The sequence below is a fragment of the Amia ocellicauda genome, chromosome 1 (genome assembly GCF_036373705.1).
Source record: "Amia ocellicauda isolate fAmiCal2 chromosome 1, fAmiCal2.hap1, whole genome shotgun sequence".
Lineage (NCBI taxonomy): Eukaryota > Metazoa > Chordata > Actinopteri > Amiiformes > Amiidae > Amia > Amia ocellicauda.
Window position 1 is genome coordinate 5,634,385 of NC_089850.1, and position 23,078 is coordinate 5,657,462.

General features: G+C 38.6%; 1 protein-coding gene across 3 annotated transcripts in view; it reads right to left on the bottom strand.

Annotated features, from left to right (window-relative positions):
• Positions 1 to 22,345, bottom strand: part of LOC136752806 (low density lipoprotein receptor adapter protein 1) — a 68,928-nt gene extending 46,583 nt beyond the window's left edge. The window contains exon 1 of one of the 3 annotated variants that reach the window (XM_066708480.1): positions 22,150 to 22,345. In XM_066708480.1, coding sequence (XP_066564577.1) covers positions 22,150 to 22,234 — 85 coding nt within the window. In that variant the 5' untranslated portion in view covers positions 22,235 to 22,345. Of the gene's footprint in view, positions 1 to 8,035; positions 8,131 to 22,149 lie in introns of those variants that run through there. The other 2 variants (XM_066708564.1, XM_066708652.1) reach the window with 2 other exon arrangements.
• Between the last annotated feature and the right edge of the window lie 733 nt (positions 22,346 to 23,078).

Consider the following 23,078-nt stretch of genomic DNA (forward strand, 5'->3'; position numbering starts at 1 on the left):
TGATTGAATCAAATTGTGACCACTAAATGTGGTTCTACATGCTGCTTTTTTATGCTTTTTTATTTATAATAATCAATCAATCAATAAACCAACCAATCATAAAAAAACATATATAGTGCTTTATATACAAAATAAATGTATGGCACTTTACAAGGAGCGTGGAAAAACAAAACAGTTATGGGTCTTGTCAAACAAAGTAGTCTTGAGTTAGTTTTGCACGTAATGCAATCGTACTGAAAGAGGTGACCAGACAAAGGTTTGCTTCAGCAGAGGGCAATTCTCGCTTAGGAAAGTAAAGCTGTACTACTTCTGCCAAGTAAGAAGGTACGAGATCATATGTCAGCTAAACATATATAAGAATATCTTGTAATTTATTCTCTGAGCGACAGGGGGCCAACAGAGGCCTGACAAATAGGAGTTAAATGGTGTCACAGCTGTGTCCGAGTCAAGACTCCCGGTGCTTTTGGATAGCTTGGTTAAAAGACTGTTATACTCAAACAGTCACAGAGAAAAGAAGTTCTACAAATTTCATTGGATTCTTCATACTAAATAATACAATTGAATGTAGTTATCTTCATGTGTCAACTAGTGCTAAATGTGTACTAGCCATACTGATTCTCAATGAATTATGTTAGTCAAAGATGTACCTGAACTTGTCAAAGAAATTGCAGAAGTATGACCTGCCTTAGGTACACATGTTACATGTCCAAGGTGTAGGTTTCATAGTTTTGCTGTATACAGGGTGTCTCCCTTTGTTTGCTTTGGGGTAATGATACATGGGTCATCAATACATTTAATTTACATGTCAAATTGGATGCATACCAGAAGAAACTATAAATATCACATCATTTCCACTATTATGTTCTAATGTACCAATAATAATAAAAAATGTTTACTGACCAAAGCTTAATTATATCTTTAGCATTGTGAAAGTGAAATCTACTGAGACATCTACTTTAGCACCACTCAGTAATTAAAGTGTAAAAATATGCCTAATATATATCTATAAAAATAGGATATATATAACCCAATTGAATCTGTTCTCCTCTAGCCTGAATGAAAGTTTTAACTGCAAGGAACTATGCTAGTAAAAGTTAAAAAAAATAATAATAATGCAAAGGTCATTTTTTGAAACAAGTTATCATTTGCCTTCAAGGTCTCCTTTCTCTTTGGCTGATGACAGACAAAGCAAAGTCCAGGTCACATACATTTTCTACTGCAACAATAACAAAGCCATCCATTATCAACCAAGAGTCATAGATACCAGGCCAGCAAGCATGTCTCAGGGATAAGGAAGATTAACATTGTGGAGCTCTGTACTTTGGCTGTTTCCCTGGCCATGTTTGTATTTCTTTTTCTATATTAAAACTAAAAAATTCTCCTAAGTGAAAACTACAAACCTTAACTCAGTGATTTGTTTTGTCAGCTGTTTCTTTGTTCTACTCTCAAATAAAACTGCTTTGAAGTACATGTTTGTAGTTTACTATTAGCAGGCTAGTGTCAACATTAGCAACAATTATAAATATATAACAATTAAACCAAACTAAAACAGGAAGTCATAAATATCAGTTTAAAATGTGTTCAGGAAGATACCTCTAGAATGTATGTTCATACAATAATGTGTAGTGAAAGAGAAGCAGCTAATAAAAGCCTTTCCTTTCTTAATTTCTAAAAAATTGTGTGGAAGTGATTTCCAAGGCAAAAAACAGACAAAGATAAGGCACCTGAAGGTTTTATTCTTTTATACAATAAAACCTAAGAATATCTCTCAATATTCGGAGAACTATCCTGTCTGTGACAAATCACAGAGGTATTTCCACTAACCAACACACGTTATGTATTTTACTATTCCCCTTATATATAATTCAAACATGTGACATCCATTTCTGACAGAACTGATATATTGTAGCACATGAAGTATGGAAGACTCCATTTTGAGCATGTGTACTGTAAAATACCTATGAATTAATTATATTATGCCTCACACTATATAGTTCACACTAAAGCTCAGAAAACATGATATAAGTACTCAGTTGCCAAACTGACCACAAGTGCAGAACATGAACCTCTGGAATGTCTTATAGTTTTCAAGGAGAGAAGTTTAATCATTTTATGACAACTGAAATCCCCCAGTGCAGTATTGCAATGATTTTTGCATTATGATATTCCAAGATGCCACCACGTCTGCAGGGGAAGTCATTCTGTAGCACTACAACAATCACAGAAAGATAAAAGGGAACAACCTGAAAGGGTAAACTAGGTAGGAAACAGACTTCACAGAAGTATAAAATGTCCACTATCATGGATAGCTTTTATGCACATTATAAATAGTGCAGTTCTGTGGGGGAGGGTTAGAAAGGGTTTCTATATAGATTATCCGAAAACGTGAATGTTTATATTGTGATCTATTTTGTTCAGCTGAAGCATGTCGTACACTGTACACAAACTCGTTATATATGCCACCAGGCAGCTGTATTATGTGCATGTCTAGATCATTGCACTTTTCTGAATGCAAAGGACAGTGCAGAGTTTGCTAGGCCATTGAAGATTTGTGAATTGAATGCAGTAACCACAGGAAGACTGCTATATATTGTGGCACAGTTTGGGGTTTGGTATATGACGGCTGCTATGTAAAAACAACTGGGAAGTGCACACACCTGCAGGGCCTTACTGCTACACCTCTCACTGCAAAAAAGGACAGGGCCCTATTTCCCACAGCACATTGCACCTGAGGGCGAATGCAGGAGGGCGAGAGGAGGATTGCAACAGAGATTAGCGGTGAGGAAAGAGGAGGATTGTTTATTGTTAACCCGCTTCACCACTGTTTGGTCTGAGAATCCGATCAGGCAACGACTCCCACATTCGAATCACAACAGCCCCAAAAAGCTTTTCCCCATTTTAAGTTACCGGGAAACCGTTTAGTGGCCCAGGGACAGATGGGAATGGAAATGCAAAGTGTAGTCAGCACCCTACACCGGGGCTGGGTTTCTTTTCAGTTTTACAGTCTTTATCGAGGCTTTTCTTTAGTTTGACGAGTACCCACACATATTCACAGCAAACCGACTCCCTGACATGCCCAAACACACCCCGGGTTTGGGACAATATATGTATCCATGTATTCACATACATCGAAAAACCTCAAATTGCTGCTGATATAGATTATCAATATTATGTGTCATTTAATTTTTAAAACCAATAACTATACTCATGCACGGTATGTCACCAATACATGATGCATTATTCCAGATGGTCAGTGTACAGGAAACCAGATACATTTTACAGAGTAGTGATAGGTAAGGAAATCTTACTTTGTCATATATTTTATATATCATGAAGAAAATGTCCTCTGTCCACAAAGTTTTTATACCACCTTAATGAATTTAAGATTGGAATACAATATCCTAATTTACACTGCTTGGCAACATAAACTGGATTCTAACAACACATATTCTTGGAGATAGTCAACATGGGTTTAGATGAGGCAGATCATGTCTTACTAATTTATTGGAGTTTTTTGAACATGCAACTGCAGCTGTAGATCACGTGAAAGCATATGATATGATATACTTAGATTTTCAATAAGCTTTTGATAAGCTTCCACACCAAAGACTGATCCTCAAATTGGAAGCTGTAGGCATTCAGGGTAATGTAAGTAGATGGATTATGAACTGGTTGATGTATAGGAAACTGAGGGTGTCGATTAGAGGCGTTGCTTCTCACTGGAGTGAGGTTGTTAGTGGAGTTCCACAGGGATCAGTACTAGGGCCTTTGCTTTTTCTAATCTATATTAATGATCTGGACTCTAGGATAGCTAGCAATCATGTCAAATTTGCAGATGATACTAAAATAGGTGGCTCACCAGATACAATCTCAGCAGCACAGGCTACTCAAAGGGACTTAGATAATAATCAGTTGTGGGCTGACACCTGGCAAATGAAATTCAATGTGGACAAGTGCAAGGTAATACATGCAGGTAACAAAAATGTCCACTATAATTACACTATGGGAGGAATAGAACTAGATGAAGTAACATATGAGAAAGACCTAGGAGTCTACATGGACTCCTCACTCTCCCCATCCAAACAATGTGGGGAAGCAATAAAAAAGGCAAACACAATGCCAGGGTATATTGTCAAAAGCGTAGAATTGAGAACAAGGGCAGTGATGTTCAGACTGTACAATGCACTAGTTAGAGCTCATCTGGATACTGTGTACAGTTCTGGGCTCCACACTTCAAGAAAGATATTGCTGCTCTAGAGGCAGTTCAGAGGAGAGCAACCAGACTTATTCCAGGTCTGAAGGGAATGTCCTACTGAGAGACTGAGGAACTGAACCTTTTCACCCTGGAACAGAGGAGACTACGTGGGGACTTGATCCAAGTCTTCAAAATCATGAAAGGCATCGACCACATCAAACCAGAGGAGCTTTTCCAGATCAGCAGGGGACACAAATGGAAATTGGCATTCAAGGCATTCAAAATGGAAAACAGGAGACGCTTCATTACACAATCTGGAACAAACTCCTCAGCAATGTGGTTGAAGATGAAAATTTGGGAACATTCAAAAATAGACTGGATAGGATCCTTGGATCGAATGGGTCGAATGGCCTCCTCTCATTTGCAAATGTTTCTTATGTAAATAAACTCAATGCATAGATTAACTTTTGCAGAAAGAAGATCAATACATTTTAAAGTGCATGTTTACATCGAGCCAAAGGCAGAGGTATTTATAATGGACTTTCAGTAAATTAGTCTGTGTAGTTTTTAATCAATATATATCCAATGCATTTTCTACGATAACTTGTATGGTTCCAAATCACTGTGGAAGCAGCTTTGCATTTAGAAATAGAAGTCACAGGAGTATATAATATGTTATTTATAATATCAGCATTTAAAAATAAAGTCATTAAAATTCTGAATGCCAACCCATGTACACTACAGGTACATCTCTGTCATGTCATGACAAATTCCACATTTCCAGTTTTCTTCATTTACAAAAGAGGAAAAAATAAAATGTAAATAAAACAACATCTGATATTTTCAACTACTTATCCTCAAAAAGTACTAATTAAGCTCTTGGCTTTTTCGTTTGCTTGTATTAATCAAACTGGTTTCATAAATGTTTTCTTAATTGCTTTAATCAGATATTAAATTACCATTCATCATGGAATAAATATCACCCCTACAAAGATACAATATATTTCAAAAGCAAAGGGATTTGATTTCAAACAATTAAAAGAGTATTTGCTTATGAATCATGTATGCAAATATGTTTTTTTGTTCATTATTAAATTGGGTAGCAGCACTTAAGTGTAATGCTGTAATGAGCTGGAGGGGGGGGAGGTTACATAAACTTAGTTAATGATAGACAGAAATCTATTTTCTGTTTCCACAGACTATTAATCCTTACCTGTCATGAACAGTATTGATTCATAAAGAAGCCTAGTCATTAAAAATAAATATCAGCTAAGCCTTAGGCAGCATTTTGTATTGTATATTATACATTTTCACCAGTTATTTATGAAATAAGATCTAAAACTTGGCTGTCTTGGCTTTCAAATCCATTTTCTTATTCATAGTTTGGGTGCATGAGGTAGAGCTTCTGTCAAAGAGCTTTGGGGATTTTCTACCTTATGAAGAACAGACACATATTTCATAGGATTTCAAAGCCATGTTTAAGTGATGGATGCCTCATATAGCTGTGCAAATATGTATTTAAGTATGCTGATATACCTTTAATTACAGCGCCTCTGTCACAGTTTTATAGGAATAAAAAGTTACATAACATTGATATGTATGCTTTGAATTCTCTATGAGCATCTCTGACAGAACAGAATTACTTTTGGAAAATAGTGATAGGTTAGGCTTACTATGGGCAGTCTGGGTACTTAAATAACAAGGCATCTTTCAGAATGAAATACTGTTTAATGGAATTTAATACAAGTGAGTCCAATAGTAAAACTGGCACTTAAGGAACATAATTTAAAACAAAACATCTGTAGGGTGTGATATATGTGCCTCATTTTAGCTCCATATTGTATCCATGGCACACTCAGTTGCCTTCCACATAAATTAAACAGATTACACTTGGAGAATGATGATGTGTCTTAAGCAGAGCAAAAGTCTTACTCACGCCTGTGCTTATTGTGGGCATTCGCTTCTGCGGGGGAAAATCACAGAGATTTCAGCCTGGTGTCACACAAGCCAAAAATGGAAGAATGCAATGTCCAGTACATTTCAATAAAGTAAGTCCATATGTTGATGTTTTGAATGCAATTGAAATGCTTTGTAATTAAGCACATGTGATGTACCTCACATGTGATTCAGAATATTGGGACAGCCCCATTATAGCTTTCAAAAGAAAATGTTGCTGCTCACTATAAAAACCTTAAGTCCCAAAATGAACCTCAAAGCTGTGCACTGTGGACAGATTCTAACAATTAACCAGACAGAATTAGTGGATCATCTGCACCCAGAGTGAGAAACCAGTAACCGGAAACCATAGGGGGCAAGTGGACACCTACGAGAGAAGCACAACCCCCTCTTGGTGCCTGAAGGACACACATAGGGGAATACTGGCAAGACTAGGAAATGGGCCATCTGGACAGCCACTGAACGAACAGGGAACCATCTGGAGGCTCAGTGAAGGAATACCGGTGTCTGCTTGCATGACTGAAAGGAGCACAGATGGATTAGGCATGTATGGTATGAAGGCCAACTGGGCACCCAACTATGGGACTGCAAAGTGTGAGCCAGTGTTGAAGTGGCCATCTCTCAGGACACAGCTGCTGATGTTTGCCGATAGTCGATCTAGAATCACACCTGACAGGCAAGGTGTGCAATGTAAGTCAAGGTACAGCCATCTGTTGACAAGGTCTGAGTCCATGGGCAGAATATACAAATAGAGGGCTGGGAATTAGTTAGGTACTGGTTGCTGGGACGAGATGTTTAAGTGAATTCATCAACAGATTTGCTGGGCTTTTATGCTGCATTTCCATTGACCCAGATAGTCTAAGGACAAGTTCAAAAGTTATTAGCCAACCATTATTTACAAAATTTTCTGAAGTGTATCACAATAAATTACAGTGTATTCCATACAGCCGTCCATGTTTTCTTTTTTGAAAGTTGAAAGAGGGCTTGTACACAACCATGGCTTGCATACACTATGATGTGCTGAATATACACGTTGCCCTGAAACATCACTTCTTGTTAACTCATCTGTGTTAATAAATAATTGCATTAAAGCTGTGGAGCATGCCATGATAGTTTAGCAGAAAAATACATGTTTCTGTTTTTTTCCTGGAAACATCCTTCTGCAACCATCTAACCAAATTCATGGATTATGGAGATCCAACAAACTAGAGAACTAGTGTGCTAATTGACCCTTTAATCCACCATTTGTCTTCTGCTCTTGTGCCATAATGCAAAATAAGTGATGAAATGAAAAGACAACTGCATTCACTCAGCTTGATTACATTCTACATATGGGATAGCATGGAGGGGACTAATGAAAAAAGTCTGAATTCCTTTTCTTTTATATGGTTTATATGACAATACAAATCCTTTATGCCTCTCTAAATCAATTCAATACTTGATTGCATGCATGCAGTGTAAGATCCCTTAATCCCCAGTAATAACTCTGTTTAACCCTATTGTAAAGTTACAACTACTTCCTTCTGTACAGAAATTGCATAATAGCTCATTTATCTTTAAAGTGCACAGCCTAAAGCGGAACTGTTCCACTTTTACAATTCAAACATTTCCTGGCTGTCATTTTCCTGGTCAAAGGCCTTTGTGACTTTCCTCAAAGTCTGTCAACTAAAGTCCTTTGACTACACACTGAGAATCTTCTTATACTTGAAACATCACTCACCATGACCGATCAGTTTGTTGAGTACCACCTGTATTTCAGTAAGCAGTCTGTACTGCAAGTCCATTAAACTTTTCTTCTTATTTCTTATAAGTTATTTTGCCCTAACTTTAGCACTAACATTGCAAACAATGTAAATTGCAGTTAAGAGGATAGATACCACTTACAAGGAATCATTCTTTAGGAAGTCCGGGAGTCATTTGCAGCTTAATATTGTTTGCCTCTTTCATTTAGAAACTCATTCATTTTTTCAGATTCACAGATTTTAAAATGATAGTGTTTAAGTACTGTGTGCTATTTAATAAATGACCTTGCCAACTTTTAAACTGGAAATATACACTCACCTAAAGGATTATTAGGAACACCTGTTCAATTTCTCATTAATGCAATTATCTAACCAACCAATCACATGGCAGTTGCTTCAATGCATTTAGGGGTGTGGTCCTGGTCAAGACAATCTCCTGAACTCCAAACTGAATGTCTGAATGGGAAAGAAAGGTGATTTAAGCAATTTTGAGCGTGGCATGGTTTTTGGTGCCAGACGGGCCGGTCTGAGTATTTCACAATCTGCTCAGTTACTGGGATTTTCACACACAACCATTTCTAGGGTTTACAAAGAATGGTGTGAAAAGGGAAAAACATCCAGTATGCGGCAGTCCTGTGGGCGAAAATGCCTTGTTGATGCTAGAGGTCAGAGGAGAATGGGCCGACTGATTCAAGCTGATAGAAGAGCAACTTTGACTGAAATAACCACTCGTTACAACCGAGGTATGCAGCAAAGCATTTGTGAAGCCACAACACGTACAACCTTGAGGCGGATGGGCTACAACAGCAGAAGACCCCACCGGGTACCACTCATCTCCACTACAAATAGGAAAAAGAGGCTACGATTTGCACAAGCTCACCAAAATTGGACAGTTGAAGACTGGAAAAATGTTGCCTGGTCTGATGAGTCTCGATTTCTGTTGAGACATTCAGATGGTAGAGTAAGAATTTGGCGTAAACAGAATGAGAACATGGATCCATCATGCCTTGTTACCACTGTGCAGGCTGGTGGTGGTGGTGTAATGGTGTGGGGGATGTTTTCTTGGCACACTTTAGGCCCCTTAGTGCCAATTGGGCATCGTTTAAATGCCACGGCCTACCTGAGCATTGTTTCTGACCATGTCCATCCCTTTATGACCACCATGTACCCATCCTCTGATGGCTACTTCCAGCAGGATAATGCACCATGTCACAAAGGTCGAATCATTTCAAATTGGTTTCTTGAACATGACAATGAGTTCACTGTACTAAACTGGCCCCCACAGTCACCAGATCTCAGCCCAATAGAGCATCTTTGGGATGTGGTGGAACGGGAGCTTCGTGCCCTGGATGTGCATCCCACAAATCTCCATCAACTGCAAGATGCTATCCTATCAATATGGGCCAACATTTCTAAAGAATGCTTTCAGCACCTTGTTGAATCAATGCCACGTAGAATTAAGGCAGTTCTGAAGGCGAAAGGGGGTCAAACACAGTATTAGTATGGTGTTCCTAATAATCCTTTAGGTGAGTGTATATATATACACACACACACACACACACACACACACATACTTTGATGCTTTATGATTAATATTAAACCTAAGACCTGACTCTTAAACTGCAATACATCTTTCAATTGTATTTTGTTTTTAATACAACCTCATCTCCCTCTCAAGTCAACCCATAAAATATGACAAAATCTTCTACATTATCTTCAGAATTATAACCATTCCTCACCTGCTTTTAAACACAACTTAAACCGCAATCCTTAGTTTACTCAAAAAGTCACCAAAACCAAGAGTGAAAAGTTCTGGTCCTCAAGAGTGGGATTAGCTGGTTTTCGTTTACCAAATTATATTGTGGCAACATTGAATGTAAGTGAAAACAGAACAATATGACATTTTGTAAACACCAATATTAGGACCCCAGCAGATGTTGAACTACATTCAAAAGAAAAACACAAATGACAAATGTCATGGAATAAAATATTTTAGTAAAAATAAATAAATCTGCAAGATATGTATCGTTTATGTATTTTTCATTTAAATATTTGTCAAGACTAAAATACAGCCAAACTACAAACTTGCACAATGTTGCCAGAATTAAATGTGATAGCTGGGTAAGCTCAAATAATGTATTGTCTGTTGAACTGATACTGGCATTTTTATACTTTCTCTGCATTTCATGGATTTGACAAGGGCCTAATCACAACGTACTAAACCAGCACTTCATGGCAGCCTGATTCCCAGAGGCTCCTTCCTATGAGCCAATAGAAACCGGTCCTGAAGTATGGTGTTTTTAATTGGATGGGATCCAAGATCAGACTAAGTATCATTTATTGAACCCTTTGACAGTCTGCACTGGCTTCATTGTGTTAGCTACATATTGTTCTCATCCCTGTAGAAGCATATTTTGTCTTAATCCTTCCGCTCATTTTATCAGGTTTCCTATACTGTTTCCTGCAATCTATTTTTGTTTTACTTTGGAACTTTGTATTTCTTCATTGCAATTCCCTGCGGTTTGTGACTGTCCAATGTGCAACAGCAGTGAGCTTGTAATGTGCCATTTTTATTATCTAATTGTGTTGATAATTGTTAGTCACCTTAAAGGTCTTGTATAATAAAAACAACAAATTAAATGACTACATACCAAAGAGTATATATTAATATTACTCTTACATTGTTCTTCTTCATAAACAGAACAAACCTACCGATCCAGTGCAACAATGTCCCTTTTAAAGCTTGTAAAGATGATCAGACCTGATGACACACAGCTAAAGCAGGGTTCAATTCTGTTTATGCCAATTATTTTTGATTAGACAAAAGTCAGTGTGTACTGAATCATATATAAGCTGACAGAACTGACACAGCAGTGGTGGGTGATTTTTGCATCCGGAAAACACTATCAACAATCACTTGTTTCTGTAGAAAGATAGCTTGGGATGCTTTCACCAAAACATCTGACTTTAAGCAGCGCAAAGTACTTGATTTTGTAATTTCTGTAATTCCATGTTCAAGAGGCTTTAGCATTAACAAAATGTGTGATTTTAAAGCATGTAAACCATTTTTATATCTGCATTTGTATCTTTGTTGTTCTTAAATATATTAATACTACTATATGTTTTTATTTAATATTATAATTATTTAGTTTTTAAGTGGGTCAAATTTGTGTTTTGGTCTGGGCCAAATAAAAACATTATTTCACTACATCAAGCTATAGACATAGAAAGTGGTATATTTCTCAACATCAGATTAGCAAACTATGTATGAGGTATTTTTAATGTTGTGAGATACAAATTCAGTAGCGAATAAGATGTTGTAAAGAAAGAAAATAAATACTTTATTAAAATGTAATCCTTGTAGCAATTACAAGACAACGTTGTACACTGGACAATTTCATTTCACTGACTTTAATGTAATTGGGTTTGCATGGTGAATAGGCAGACCCTGCAGTGGTCTGTATCGCTTGCCATCACTACAATGATGGCAGATTGCTGTTTCTGGGGCTGTCTAAACAATCACTGAAAATGCACAGAAAGGCCTGATCCCAATCACATGAATAATGGTTTCACTACCTCACGCCTAAAAAAGATTAATAAGAACTTAACTGAACTGCTTATAAACTATTACAACCAAATTAGTCTTGGTCTCCATAAAAACATACTTCATACATATCATTGTATTTCCCATGCCACAGACTATGATAAAGTATAGCAATTTAGTGGTAGACACTGAAATATTGCAGTCGCTTTTCAAATATGAAATAAGACAGTTGTGATCATATTGAGTAGATGGATGTTACTGTCACATTTGGTACAATTCTGGTAAACAAATGCCATTAAAAGTTGTTCAATGTCTCCTTTCTGACATATTTTCAAGATGCATGTGAAGAAAACATCAGACACTTTTCCTTTCCTTTCCTTGCATTGGCTATTATAATATGTTAATACATGTCTGAAAGGATTGCTGATGTAAGTTTTCCCCCTAATGTTACATAAATGTAGCCAATATTTCTTATTTAATAAACAACAAAAGTACAATACCTTCTTGGAATGCCTACAGTTCATAAGCAGCGAGAGGATTAAAGGAAATATTTTGAACTTCCTTTTGTGTATGTAATTCATGTTATTTTGTGTCGTCTTTTGGGTGATGTAAAATAGGGATGAAAGATCACGCTGCATTTAAAACAAAACCCTTGACGTCAAGGGAAACAACTTGCACATCTACCATATGATAAAGACACTTTATTGTTGAAACTGCAGTAAACTGAAAATTGGTCCAGCAACGTGGATCCCTTGATTACAGAGAGAAAAAGCCAGCAATCAAATTCCAAATCTGTATTTCTATTAATACAATTAGACCGTTTTATAGAACATTTAAGAAGGGACTTTCTGCTACACTTTTACTGCATCTACATAGCACTGAGCAGTATTACACACTGTATTGACGTTAATTTTTACTTTGAGAAACAAGAAAAGCAATACATGCAGGAATGTGCTATAAACAAAAAAAAACAGTTTATCGTTCCCCTAACCATCCAGTTTCACTGATTACATTGACTTTCCCACTCAGAAACCAATCTAGCAAACTGTATCTCCTCTTATTTCATTATTACCTTTGAGGACTGCTCTTAGAAAAAAGAGATTGCTTATGATTATCTCCCTGCTGTTATCATTTGGAAGCTTAACAAGAGTACCTTAGAGCAGTGGTTTTTACCTTTTTTACCTAGGGACCCTTAAACTTAAGTAGTTAAACCTGTGGACCCCCAACACCCCCCTTATTATTATTTTTCACGTTATGTTGATAGTTATTTACAAATATTACTTGGGTTAAATTATTATTATCATATGAACAGATTAACAAAAAAACACAGCACATTAAAATACATCTTACCTGATACTAATGAGATCCTTGCGCTTATTTGGCAGCACACAGCTTGTCCAGTTGAGGAGTATTTTCAGTTAGGTCATCTTCAACATTCATTCTTGAACAGAGTTTGTTTTTAATGCTGGTGAGAGCTGAGAATCGACTTTCACAAAGGTAAGTGGTAGCAAATGGAAGGAGGACTCGCAGAGCTTGGTTAGCAAATGCGGGAAATTCACCAGACACGTGTAACCAGAATTCAGCAGCAGGCAATGTTCCATGGGCACATGGTCAGTGGCATTTCTCAGCTCAATCAATTGATCCTCCTCCTTAGAGTTCATTTCAAGGAATTCCACATCAGTAGGTAAAAAGGGATTTGTGATCCACATCATTTCACTATTGCTTACCATGTCACTGAAGTACGTTCTGAACTGGCAAAGAAGGGAATCCATTATAATCCCACAAGTCAGGCCGTCAGCATTGACTTCGTCAAAGTTCACAAATTCCTGAAGGAACATGCTCACATTTCCTTTGCGTACTCGTTTCTGCCACAGATCCAGTTTCTCAATGAGAATGAGAATTCACTGTGTTTGAAAGTGTGACAAGAGTTGACTGGCAGCCTTGCACGCTAATATTAAGTTAATTCAGGTGGCCAAAGATATCAGTAAGATAAGCAAGTCGAGCAAGCCAATTTTCCTCTGAGAATCTGCCTGCTGATATGTGATTTTTTTCCTCCAAATTCACGATTTAAAACCTTTCCCTTGGAAAGCCACCTGATCTCAGTGTGCAGGAGAAGGTTTTGATGCAATTCGCCCATTTCGGCACACATTACTGATATAAAACGTGCATTTAATGGGTGTGCTTTGATAAAGTTGACCACTTTTATTGTCTCCTCAAGTACATGTTTCAGGTCATCTGGCATCTTTCTCATGACTAGGTTTTCCCTGTGAAGTATGCAATGTGTTGATTTTGCGAATGGTACAACCTTTGTAATTTGTTTTGCAACCACATTATGCATCCCTGTCATTACAGCAGCACCATCTGTGCTCAACACTGGTCCTAGTCTAGGTTGTTGTTTGTCATGAAATGATCAAGACACTTAAAAATCTCACCACTTGTCGTTTTTGTTGGTAGTGATTTGCAAAACAGCAATTCTTCTATTTCACCATTATGGATGTATCGCACATAGACCAACAGCTGAACCTCACCTGAAAACATCCACTGATTCGTCCAGTTGTAAACTGTATTTGCCACTTGCTTGAATACGGTGTAATAATTGGTCTTTCACGTCAATTGCAACATCTGTAATTTCCCTTTTGATGGTGTAATTTGATACAGGCACATCCTTCAGTTTATTAGCAGCTTCTTCACCTAACATTTCGCGGCACATACCAGTTGCAGCTGGCATTAGTACATTTTTGGCAATGGTACACGGCTTTCTGGCTTTGGCAATTCTAATTGCTAACTCGTAGGACAATTTGAGCGCTTTCTCTTGTACAGTTTACACAGTTTGTATCGTCTTTTTTAGTTTTTCTAAACAATTCCACTTCCTTTCAAAGTACTGCCGTCAGGGCTGGCCCTCCCATTAGGCAAGATTAGGCAGATGCCTATGGCGGCACTTGAATTTGAGGCAGCATTTTGACAATTGGCTGCCGCCCTCCGGTGCCCCTGATTGGTGGCACCCCAGCCACCAACTCATGGCGTTGCTGCAGTTCCTGCCCTCACCCCATTCCCGCTTCTCCTGTAGATCACTCCCACTATCCTTGGCAGCTATGGTGATGTGTGTGTTTATATGGGATTATCCAATTCTGAAACATTAATAAAAATGAATCTACCAATTAAATGATTGTTTTGTTTATTATGTTTTTTGTGTGTAACGAAGACGATTAAGTAGCCTAACCTAGCCTGCTAACGTTAGCTAGCTACAGTGCATCCGGAAAGTATTCACAGCGCTTCACTTTTTCCACATTTTGTTATGTTACAGTCTTATTCTAAAATGGATTAAATTCATTATTTTCCTCAAAATTCAACAAACAATACCCCATAATGACAACATGAAAGAAGTTTGTTTGAAATCTTTGCAAATTTATTAAAAATAAAAAAATAAAAAAGCACATATACATTAGTATTCATAGCCTTTGCTCAATACTTTGTTGAAGCACCTTTGGCACCAATTACAGCCTCAAGTCTTTTTGAGTATGATGCTACAAGTATTCAAAGCCTTTGCCATGACTCTCAAAATTGAGCTCAGGTGCATCCTGTTTCCACTGATCATCCTTGAGATGTTTCTACAACTTGATTGGAGTCCACCTGTGGTTCAATTCAGTTGATTGGACATGATTTGGAAAGACACACACCTGTCTATATAAGGTCCCACAGTTAACAGTGCATGTCAGAGCACAAACCAAGTCATGAAGTCCAAGGAATTGTCTGTAGACCTCCGAGACGACAGGATTGTATCGAGGCACAGATCTGGGGAAGGGTACAGAAATAATTCTGCAGCATTGAAGGTCCCAATGAGCACAGTGGCCGCCATCATCCGTAAATGAAAGAAGTTTGGAACCACCAGGACTCTTCCTAGAGCTGGCCACCCGGCCAAACTGAGCGATCGGGGGAGAAGGGCCTTAGTCAGGGAGGTGACCAAGAACCCGATGGTCACTCTAACAGCGCTCCAGCGTGTCTCTGTGGAGAGAGGAGAACCTTCCAGAAGAACAACCATCTCTGCAGCACTCCACCAATCAGGCCTGTATGGTAGAGTGGCCAGACGGAAGCCACTCCTCAGTAAAAGGCACATGACAGCCCGTCTGGAGTTTGCCAAAAGGCACCTGAAGGACTCTCAGACCATGAGAAACTAAATTCTCTGGTCTGATGAAACAAAGACTGAACTCTTTGGCCTGAATGGCAAGCGTCATGTCTGGAGGGAACCAGGCACTGCTCATCACCTGGCCAATACCATCCCTACAGTGAAGCATGGTGGTGGCAGCATCATGCTGTGGGGATGTTTTTCAGCGGCAGGAACTGGGAGACTAGTTAGGATCGAGGGAAAGATGAATGCAGCAATGTACAGAGACATCCTTGATGAAAACCTGCTCCAGAGCGCTCTGGACCTCAGACTGGGGAGAAGGTTCATCTTCCAACAGGACAACGACCCTAAGCACACAGCCAAGATAACAAAGGAGTGGCTACAGGACAACTCTGTGAATGTCCTTGAGTGGCCCAGCCAGAGCCCAGACTTGAACCCGATTGAACATCTCTGGAAAGAACTGAAAATGCCTGTTCACCGACACTCCATATCCAACCTGATGGCACTTGAGAGGTCCTGCAAAGAAGAATGGGAGAAACTGCCCAAAATAGGTGTGCCAAGCTTGTAGCATCATACTCAAAAAGACTTGAGGCTGTAATTGGTGCCAAAGGTGCTTCAACAAAGTATTGAGCAAAGGCTGTGAATACTAATGTATATGTGCTTTTATATTTTTTTATTTTTAATCAATTTGCAAAGATTTCAAACAAACTGTTATTGTTATTATGGGGTATTGTTTGTAGAATTTTGAGGAAAATAATTAATTTAATCCATTTTGGAATAAGGCTGTAACATAACAAAATGTGGAAAAAGTGAAGCGCTGTGAATACTTTCCGGATGCACTGTACTACTAGTGGATATATTGTTTGCTAAAAGTAAGCTATAGAGATTTGAAACAATTTGCTACCATGTCTAAGAGACAAAAACTCAGGAAGCGAAATCAGTAAGCGAATATAAAAATGATAAAAGAGGCACAATCTCTAAACCAAAGAAATTTGCTCTTGAAATGTATCAGCGTGCAGCAATGTCCATCAGCCAGTGTGGAGAAGAATGACTTACCATCCCCAATGACAGTGCTGGTGCTGCTGCTAAATCCAACTTCCAGACAAAAAACATAAAGTGGCCAAAATATATGAATGGATCTTTACGTGATCTGTTAGTGCAGGCTGGGCCACATCAGGATAAAGAGGGGAATTTAAACAGGATGTCTATGATGTAATTATTTTCAAACAGCGTTGCAAACAAGACACTCTGAGAAATATGTGTGTGTCGGGGGGCAGCATTTTTTTGTCTTACCTAGGGCGGTAGAACGTCCAGGGCCTGCCCAGACTGCCGTGGCTTGTCAACGCTTTCAGCATGTAAAGATTTAAGATGTCTTTTAAGTTTTGCCGGTTTAAGTGCTTCATTAGAAAGTACTTCCCCACAAATTACACATTGGGGCCTTGGTTTGCCACCAACACAAACGCACATAAATCTGAATGTAGCAGTTGTCATATTTCCTCAGTTACATTTTTTTTGATGGGGGTTCGGTTTTGCTTCTTTCTTTCTCCTCTGTTGTATTTTTGATATTTTCTGTTACTGAAGTAGACAAGTTGCTTTTCTAATTACAAACTTATCCATTGTATTTATAAAAACACACACTGGAAGAAAACTGAAAATGTGACTGTCCCATTCATTTTTTTCTTTGCACTGTACACAACTGCCGTAAAGCAGACGTGTGAGTGGCACATGATGAACAAAAGATAAATCAGAACCTCCGCTTTACGTCACTTTCAGTAAGTATTCCCGTGCATCAATCTCAAACAAATTATTTTCACAAATGTAAAGTTTTCTTATCTAAATGAGAAATTACAGCATAGCTAGGTGAAATGTGTATACTGCTAAGTCACTATATCGACTTGGTACGTACAACATTAGAGCACTGTGTGAGATTATTTGCAGGCACGTTCACGGACCCCCTTGATTATACTGGTGGACCACTAGGGGTCTGCGGACCACAGCTTGAGTACCACTGCCTTAGAGAAAACTAGGACAGGGACATTTTTTTGATTGCACTAACTTACACTCCTTAAAAGCCAGTCACTTGAAATCTTTTTTTCAAATATTGGAACCTGAAGATTTGTTTTCCTTGGGATTGTCTACACCCTGAAAACCAAAAAGAATAGAATGTACTAAGTAGCGCATTTCTTTTTCAGCCTGGATTGAGGCTGAGAGCACAGGAATGAGTACAGGCATACAGAATATATTTTGTATAAATCTGTGAATTGGTGATGGATTTGATAAAGACTTTATTTTTTTAAATACAATCAAATCAAAAATCAAAATGGAAGACTTCTAGCATGCATGCATTTACAAACAGATGTTCACCTCACCTTTCCCTAGTGCACGGCAGATTCATTTCATTCATGGGGTGACAAGCTGGCTTCTTGTGTCTTGCCTCTGATTTGAACTATCTGTAACTGGGGCCTGGAGCTAACCTGGCATCCAGTACTGGGTAATTATATGCCCACTCGAACACAGATTGGCACAACTCACATTAGCTAATTAGACCCTTCGACAGTTAGTCACATGTAAATAATGTGCACTGAAGGCATTATCTCCTCTTGCAGCCTGCACTGTGCATCTCTGAGCCAACGTGTGACCTCAGCAACTGATCGCCACAACAAACACTGTTGCCAGAGTTTAGCACTGGCTTAAAGTGTCGCAGCCAAAGCATGATTGTATTCACGTCACTGCCATTCAGAAGATATGGTCAACAACATTCAAAACCCAAAACTGATACTATGGTCAGTTATTTTCTTTAAATGCTAGGCTACAGTAAGTACAGCCTCATAGAACCCATTTTTTTTACAAGTTGAATATCTAATTTCATATATATAATATATATATAATATATAATTTAATTTCATGGATTGCATTTTGCACTTCCTTGATATTGATACACAAGTGACAATGGTGTATGCAAATACTGTCCCATTGTCATAATGGCAATAAGCGGTGTCAAAGATGGATGGATGGATGGATGGATGGATGGATGTCATAATGGCATTTCCAGTCTCCAGGCTCAGGAGAAAATGCTGAGAAGCATCTGTCTGTGTGAGACTTTTGAAAAAGCCAGGATGTGTTTGAATAGAAAATATTCTGCTCATCTCTTTAGGATACAAGCTACCAAGTTTGAAACTATGATTAACATTCTATTAGTATTAATGAAGTTGATTACAAGAAAAATCCAGAACCAGAACTAAAAACCTGTACCCAGTGGTGGCTTTATTTCCTGTTAGATGTTACATTTTCCTACTTGAAGTAACTACTCTGATGTTCAAGGCTATAATTTGCTAAATATATATATTTATATCTGTGCAGTCTCTTGTGGAGGCCTCTGTATTAGCTTAATGCTATATTTGGGTGGTATCTAAAAATGGGAAATAATAATTTTCCTTCTTATAAATTGCACTAGAATGGCAAATTAGAATTAGAATAGCAACCACTTAATCAAGCAATGAAATTCAACAATATCAAAACAATTTCAGTCCTATTAGTCTTAAACACTCATAAAAGGATTGATTTGCTTAGTGACCTTGGTATTTCTATTTCTCCCCAATAAAATGCCGTGACCTTTTCTCCTATTCTAGCCCTGACAACTAAAAGCCAATCATAGGCCACAAGATCCTGCTTCTGCTCTCCAAAGACACTTTCATTTACCACCCTGACAGCGAATCACAAAACAGACACCTCTGTGACACATGTGAAGCTTCTCACAATGGCTACAGCGATCCTACAATGTCCTTTGTTGTGTACTGTATACAGTGCTATATGGTCTGAAACCCTGTGGATGCTACTAATGTCAGTCAGGGGGACTGGCTACAGGCCAGAGAATGTAACTTGTTCAGTTAAGTCTTGGTTGCTGAAGGAAGTAAGACATTGATTTTCTGATCAATTGCCGACACGATCCAGTGATTTAAAATGTACTGGGAATGTATTAGAGGAACAAAACACAAAACACACACACATATATATGTACTGCCATCCCACCCAGGGCATACCCTGATCTGTGCACTATATAGTTATTATTATTACATCTAACAGACACTGCTAATCAATCTGAACACTTCACAGTAATTCACAAAATCTACAGATTCCCAAAAGCAATGTATCCAGGGGAATTGTTGGATTGTTCATATCTTTCATATTCTCTCTAGAGAAGAAGATGTATATACAACTATTCCCACTGAGGTATGAACTGAAAATGATTTAAATATAAGTTAACAATACAATGAAAACAAAACCATACAAAATACAGATCTCAGGACCAAAAGCAGAAATCATAATCATAAACAGAATTATCATGTGCAAACTAACCTTCAGAAGTTTGCCTAAAAAGCATGTAATTAGAGAAGATTTTAAATATTAGACAGGGTTTGTGGTAGGCACATTCAAAGGCCTGCATTAAAAGGACCATGGTTAGCATTGGCGAACATAAAGAATCACCAAATTAGCAAGTAAAGTTAGACTACAATAAATCATAAAATGCTTTATGATTCATAAGCAAAACAGGAAGTCGGTGTAAACAAGTGCAGCTCAATAATCTGGTGGAAGCACTTTGAACCACTGGCAGCAGATCTGTTAATTAATAATGATGAGAAACTAAAACAGTATCTGCATGCCCATTTTGTAGAAAGTTATGAGAACTGATCACAGTTGTTTTTATTATAAGTAGTAGTAGTCCTTATGCACATACATACACCTATACATATTGGAAATTGTATTTGTATTTATTTATTTGAGGAATGCCCTATTTAAGTATTAAAGAATACACAAACTCTTTGCCTTTGCGGAAGAAACACGAAATAAGATCATGACTTACTGGTTTTAAAAGTGAATAACAAAATGAAATAAGAAGTAAGATTACTGCACATGCATGGTGTAAAACATTTCTAAAGAAAAGCTTAATTTTTTATATGATTTAATTGCAATATTATGCAGAAATATATTCAGGTTGACCTATTTAAGCATATTCCAAATAACTTTTCAAGCAGTCTGTCTTCCAAGCACCAAACGTTGTAATATGTGGAGCGCAAAATTAAAATCTGAATTCATACATGCACTTTACTTTGGCAAATGTTCCCATAACAACCGCCCTCACCCAAAAAAAGGTCAATTACAAAAGGCCTTCATAATAAGAAATGAATTCAGAAGGGTGGTCTCAGTTAACAAGAGTTAATTGAGGAAAATGCCAGAAAATTGAAAAGGGCATGTTGACATTTCGAAACACAGCTGGAAAGTGTGGTTAGAATATCCTACCACACCTTTCTTTACAGAACAAATACATGAAATCCCAAGGAGTGAAATTAGTATACTGTCTCAGTGCAGGACTGTAAATGTACCTATGACACAGTTTCTTATGAGCAAGTCAGGGAGAACCACAGCCCTAACAGGAAAGACACTTAAAAAAAACAGAGAGCCACTAAATTAAATTACGCTTTTATTATTATTATGACGTATTTGGTTTGCCCACCCACGAAAGATACCGCACTTCTGAGCTAAATAACAGTTCACAAATGCAACAGCGGGAAGAAAACGTACTGAATGTTATAACGTTGAGTAATCGTTATTGTGATACATTGTATCGTGCCTTTACACAGCTATCTCTGTACCGCAGTTAATAACAAAACCCTGATATTTTTTATATTCATTGTTTCCGTGGAAACGGTAACAAGTCCCACAAGAGCCGGCAATAAGCATTTCAAAGACTGGGGAAAGATAATTCACTCTGGGGGGTATACGATATCATTTATACTCTAGGTTATTCACACTTGCTTGAATTAATAATAGCCTCAATATGTACAATACATCTATGTAAGTATTGCAAACAAGACGTATAGTTTATAACTAATTGGCAATTGGAGCACTAAACAGGTAAAATGCGGGTCACCCATAGTCAATAGCTGAGCACTGGCCGATTACAATGAAGCACCCCATTGTGTGTCAATTGATTTTCTTTCCTGCATTGTTTTACATTAAGAAATACATCGAATTACAACAATTAGCTATCACACATTAAACCAGAATATGGGAGACGAAACTTGGGTGCATCGTTTCTTTTCAGATAAATGATGAATGGCATTCTCCATTTCTGATACGTGTCTATAAAGTCGTGAAGATACCAGATAAAACCCCCTTCTAGACCCCCAGACAGCGGGGGCTTTAAACGCGCTCCTGCCCTACACGCTCGCAGCGGCGCGGGCACCAGGACCCAGAAACCCGGCCGGCGCACAACAGCGGGCGCAAACAGCCGAGAGCGGTACGTACTGCACGAACTGCCGCCGCTAATGCTACAAATGTGCGAAAAAATAGCAACAAAGTTAACAAAACCGAGCCACGCAATATCCCGCTCCGAATAAACCGCATTTCTGTCACTAAACCGGTCCAGACACTACATTGAATGATTTCTAAATTAGCCGCTTCTCTGCTGAATGGACCTATAGGTTGAAGGTACAAAAACATCAAGTTGCCTTTGTGCCTCTACCTTCGGGTTCATTCGAGCTGCGTGCACAGAGCTGTCAGACATTGCCCGCGAAGGGAAAGCACTCACTCTCGTGTTTGGAGGTGCCCCATGTGTGCCTGGGCACCCCGGGGCTCTTGATGATTGCCCTCCCGGCTGATTTGAGCGCGTCCATGGCGAGGCGTCCGGTGTAGGTGTGGGCTCTCTCCCCGCAGCTGGGTGCACAGCAGCCCGAGTGATGAGGGCTGAGCCCGGCAGGTCGGTGCAGTGCCGCCTGGCCGCCGCTGATAACGCTGCGCTGAACGGAGTGGAACAGAGCCGGGGGAGCGACACACAGGCTTAACCGTTTCGTGCCCGAGTGAAGTGTCCCATGTCCACAGCTCAGGACTGAGACGAGAGGCTTCTGTGACAGTGAGCGGACATTTACATATGCTCATGTAGTTTTCATGATTCCCTATCATATTACAATAGCTCTCTGGATATTTTGTTTTGAAATATATGAATACCATTAAAAAAAAAGTATACGACATATGTAGAACAACAGACACAGAAACATACATCCGTACATAAATACAGTGTGTATAGAAAGTCTACACCCTCTTGAACTTTTTTCACTCAGCGCCTCAGAGTCTCATGCAATTAAATGAGGCTTTTGTCCAGTTATCTACACACCACACTCCACACTGTTAAGGGGTGAAAAGTATGTATTGTTAAAATATATCAAAATGAAAATATCTTAATAGGATAAGTCTCCATCCCCCTGAGTCAATACTTGATGGAAGCACCTTTGACAGCTGTGAGTCTGTTGGGGTCCGTCTCTACCGATTTGGCACACCTTGATCAAACAATATTTCACCATTCTGATTTACACAACTGTTCAAGCTCTGTCAAGATCCTTGTGTAGCGTTGATGGACAGCAATCTTCAAAGTCATGCCACACATTTTGCGGCTCTGACTGGGCCACGCAAGGAGATTTACCTTTTTGTTCCTTAGCCACTCCAGTTTGGCGGTGTGATCAT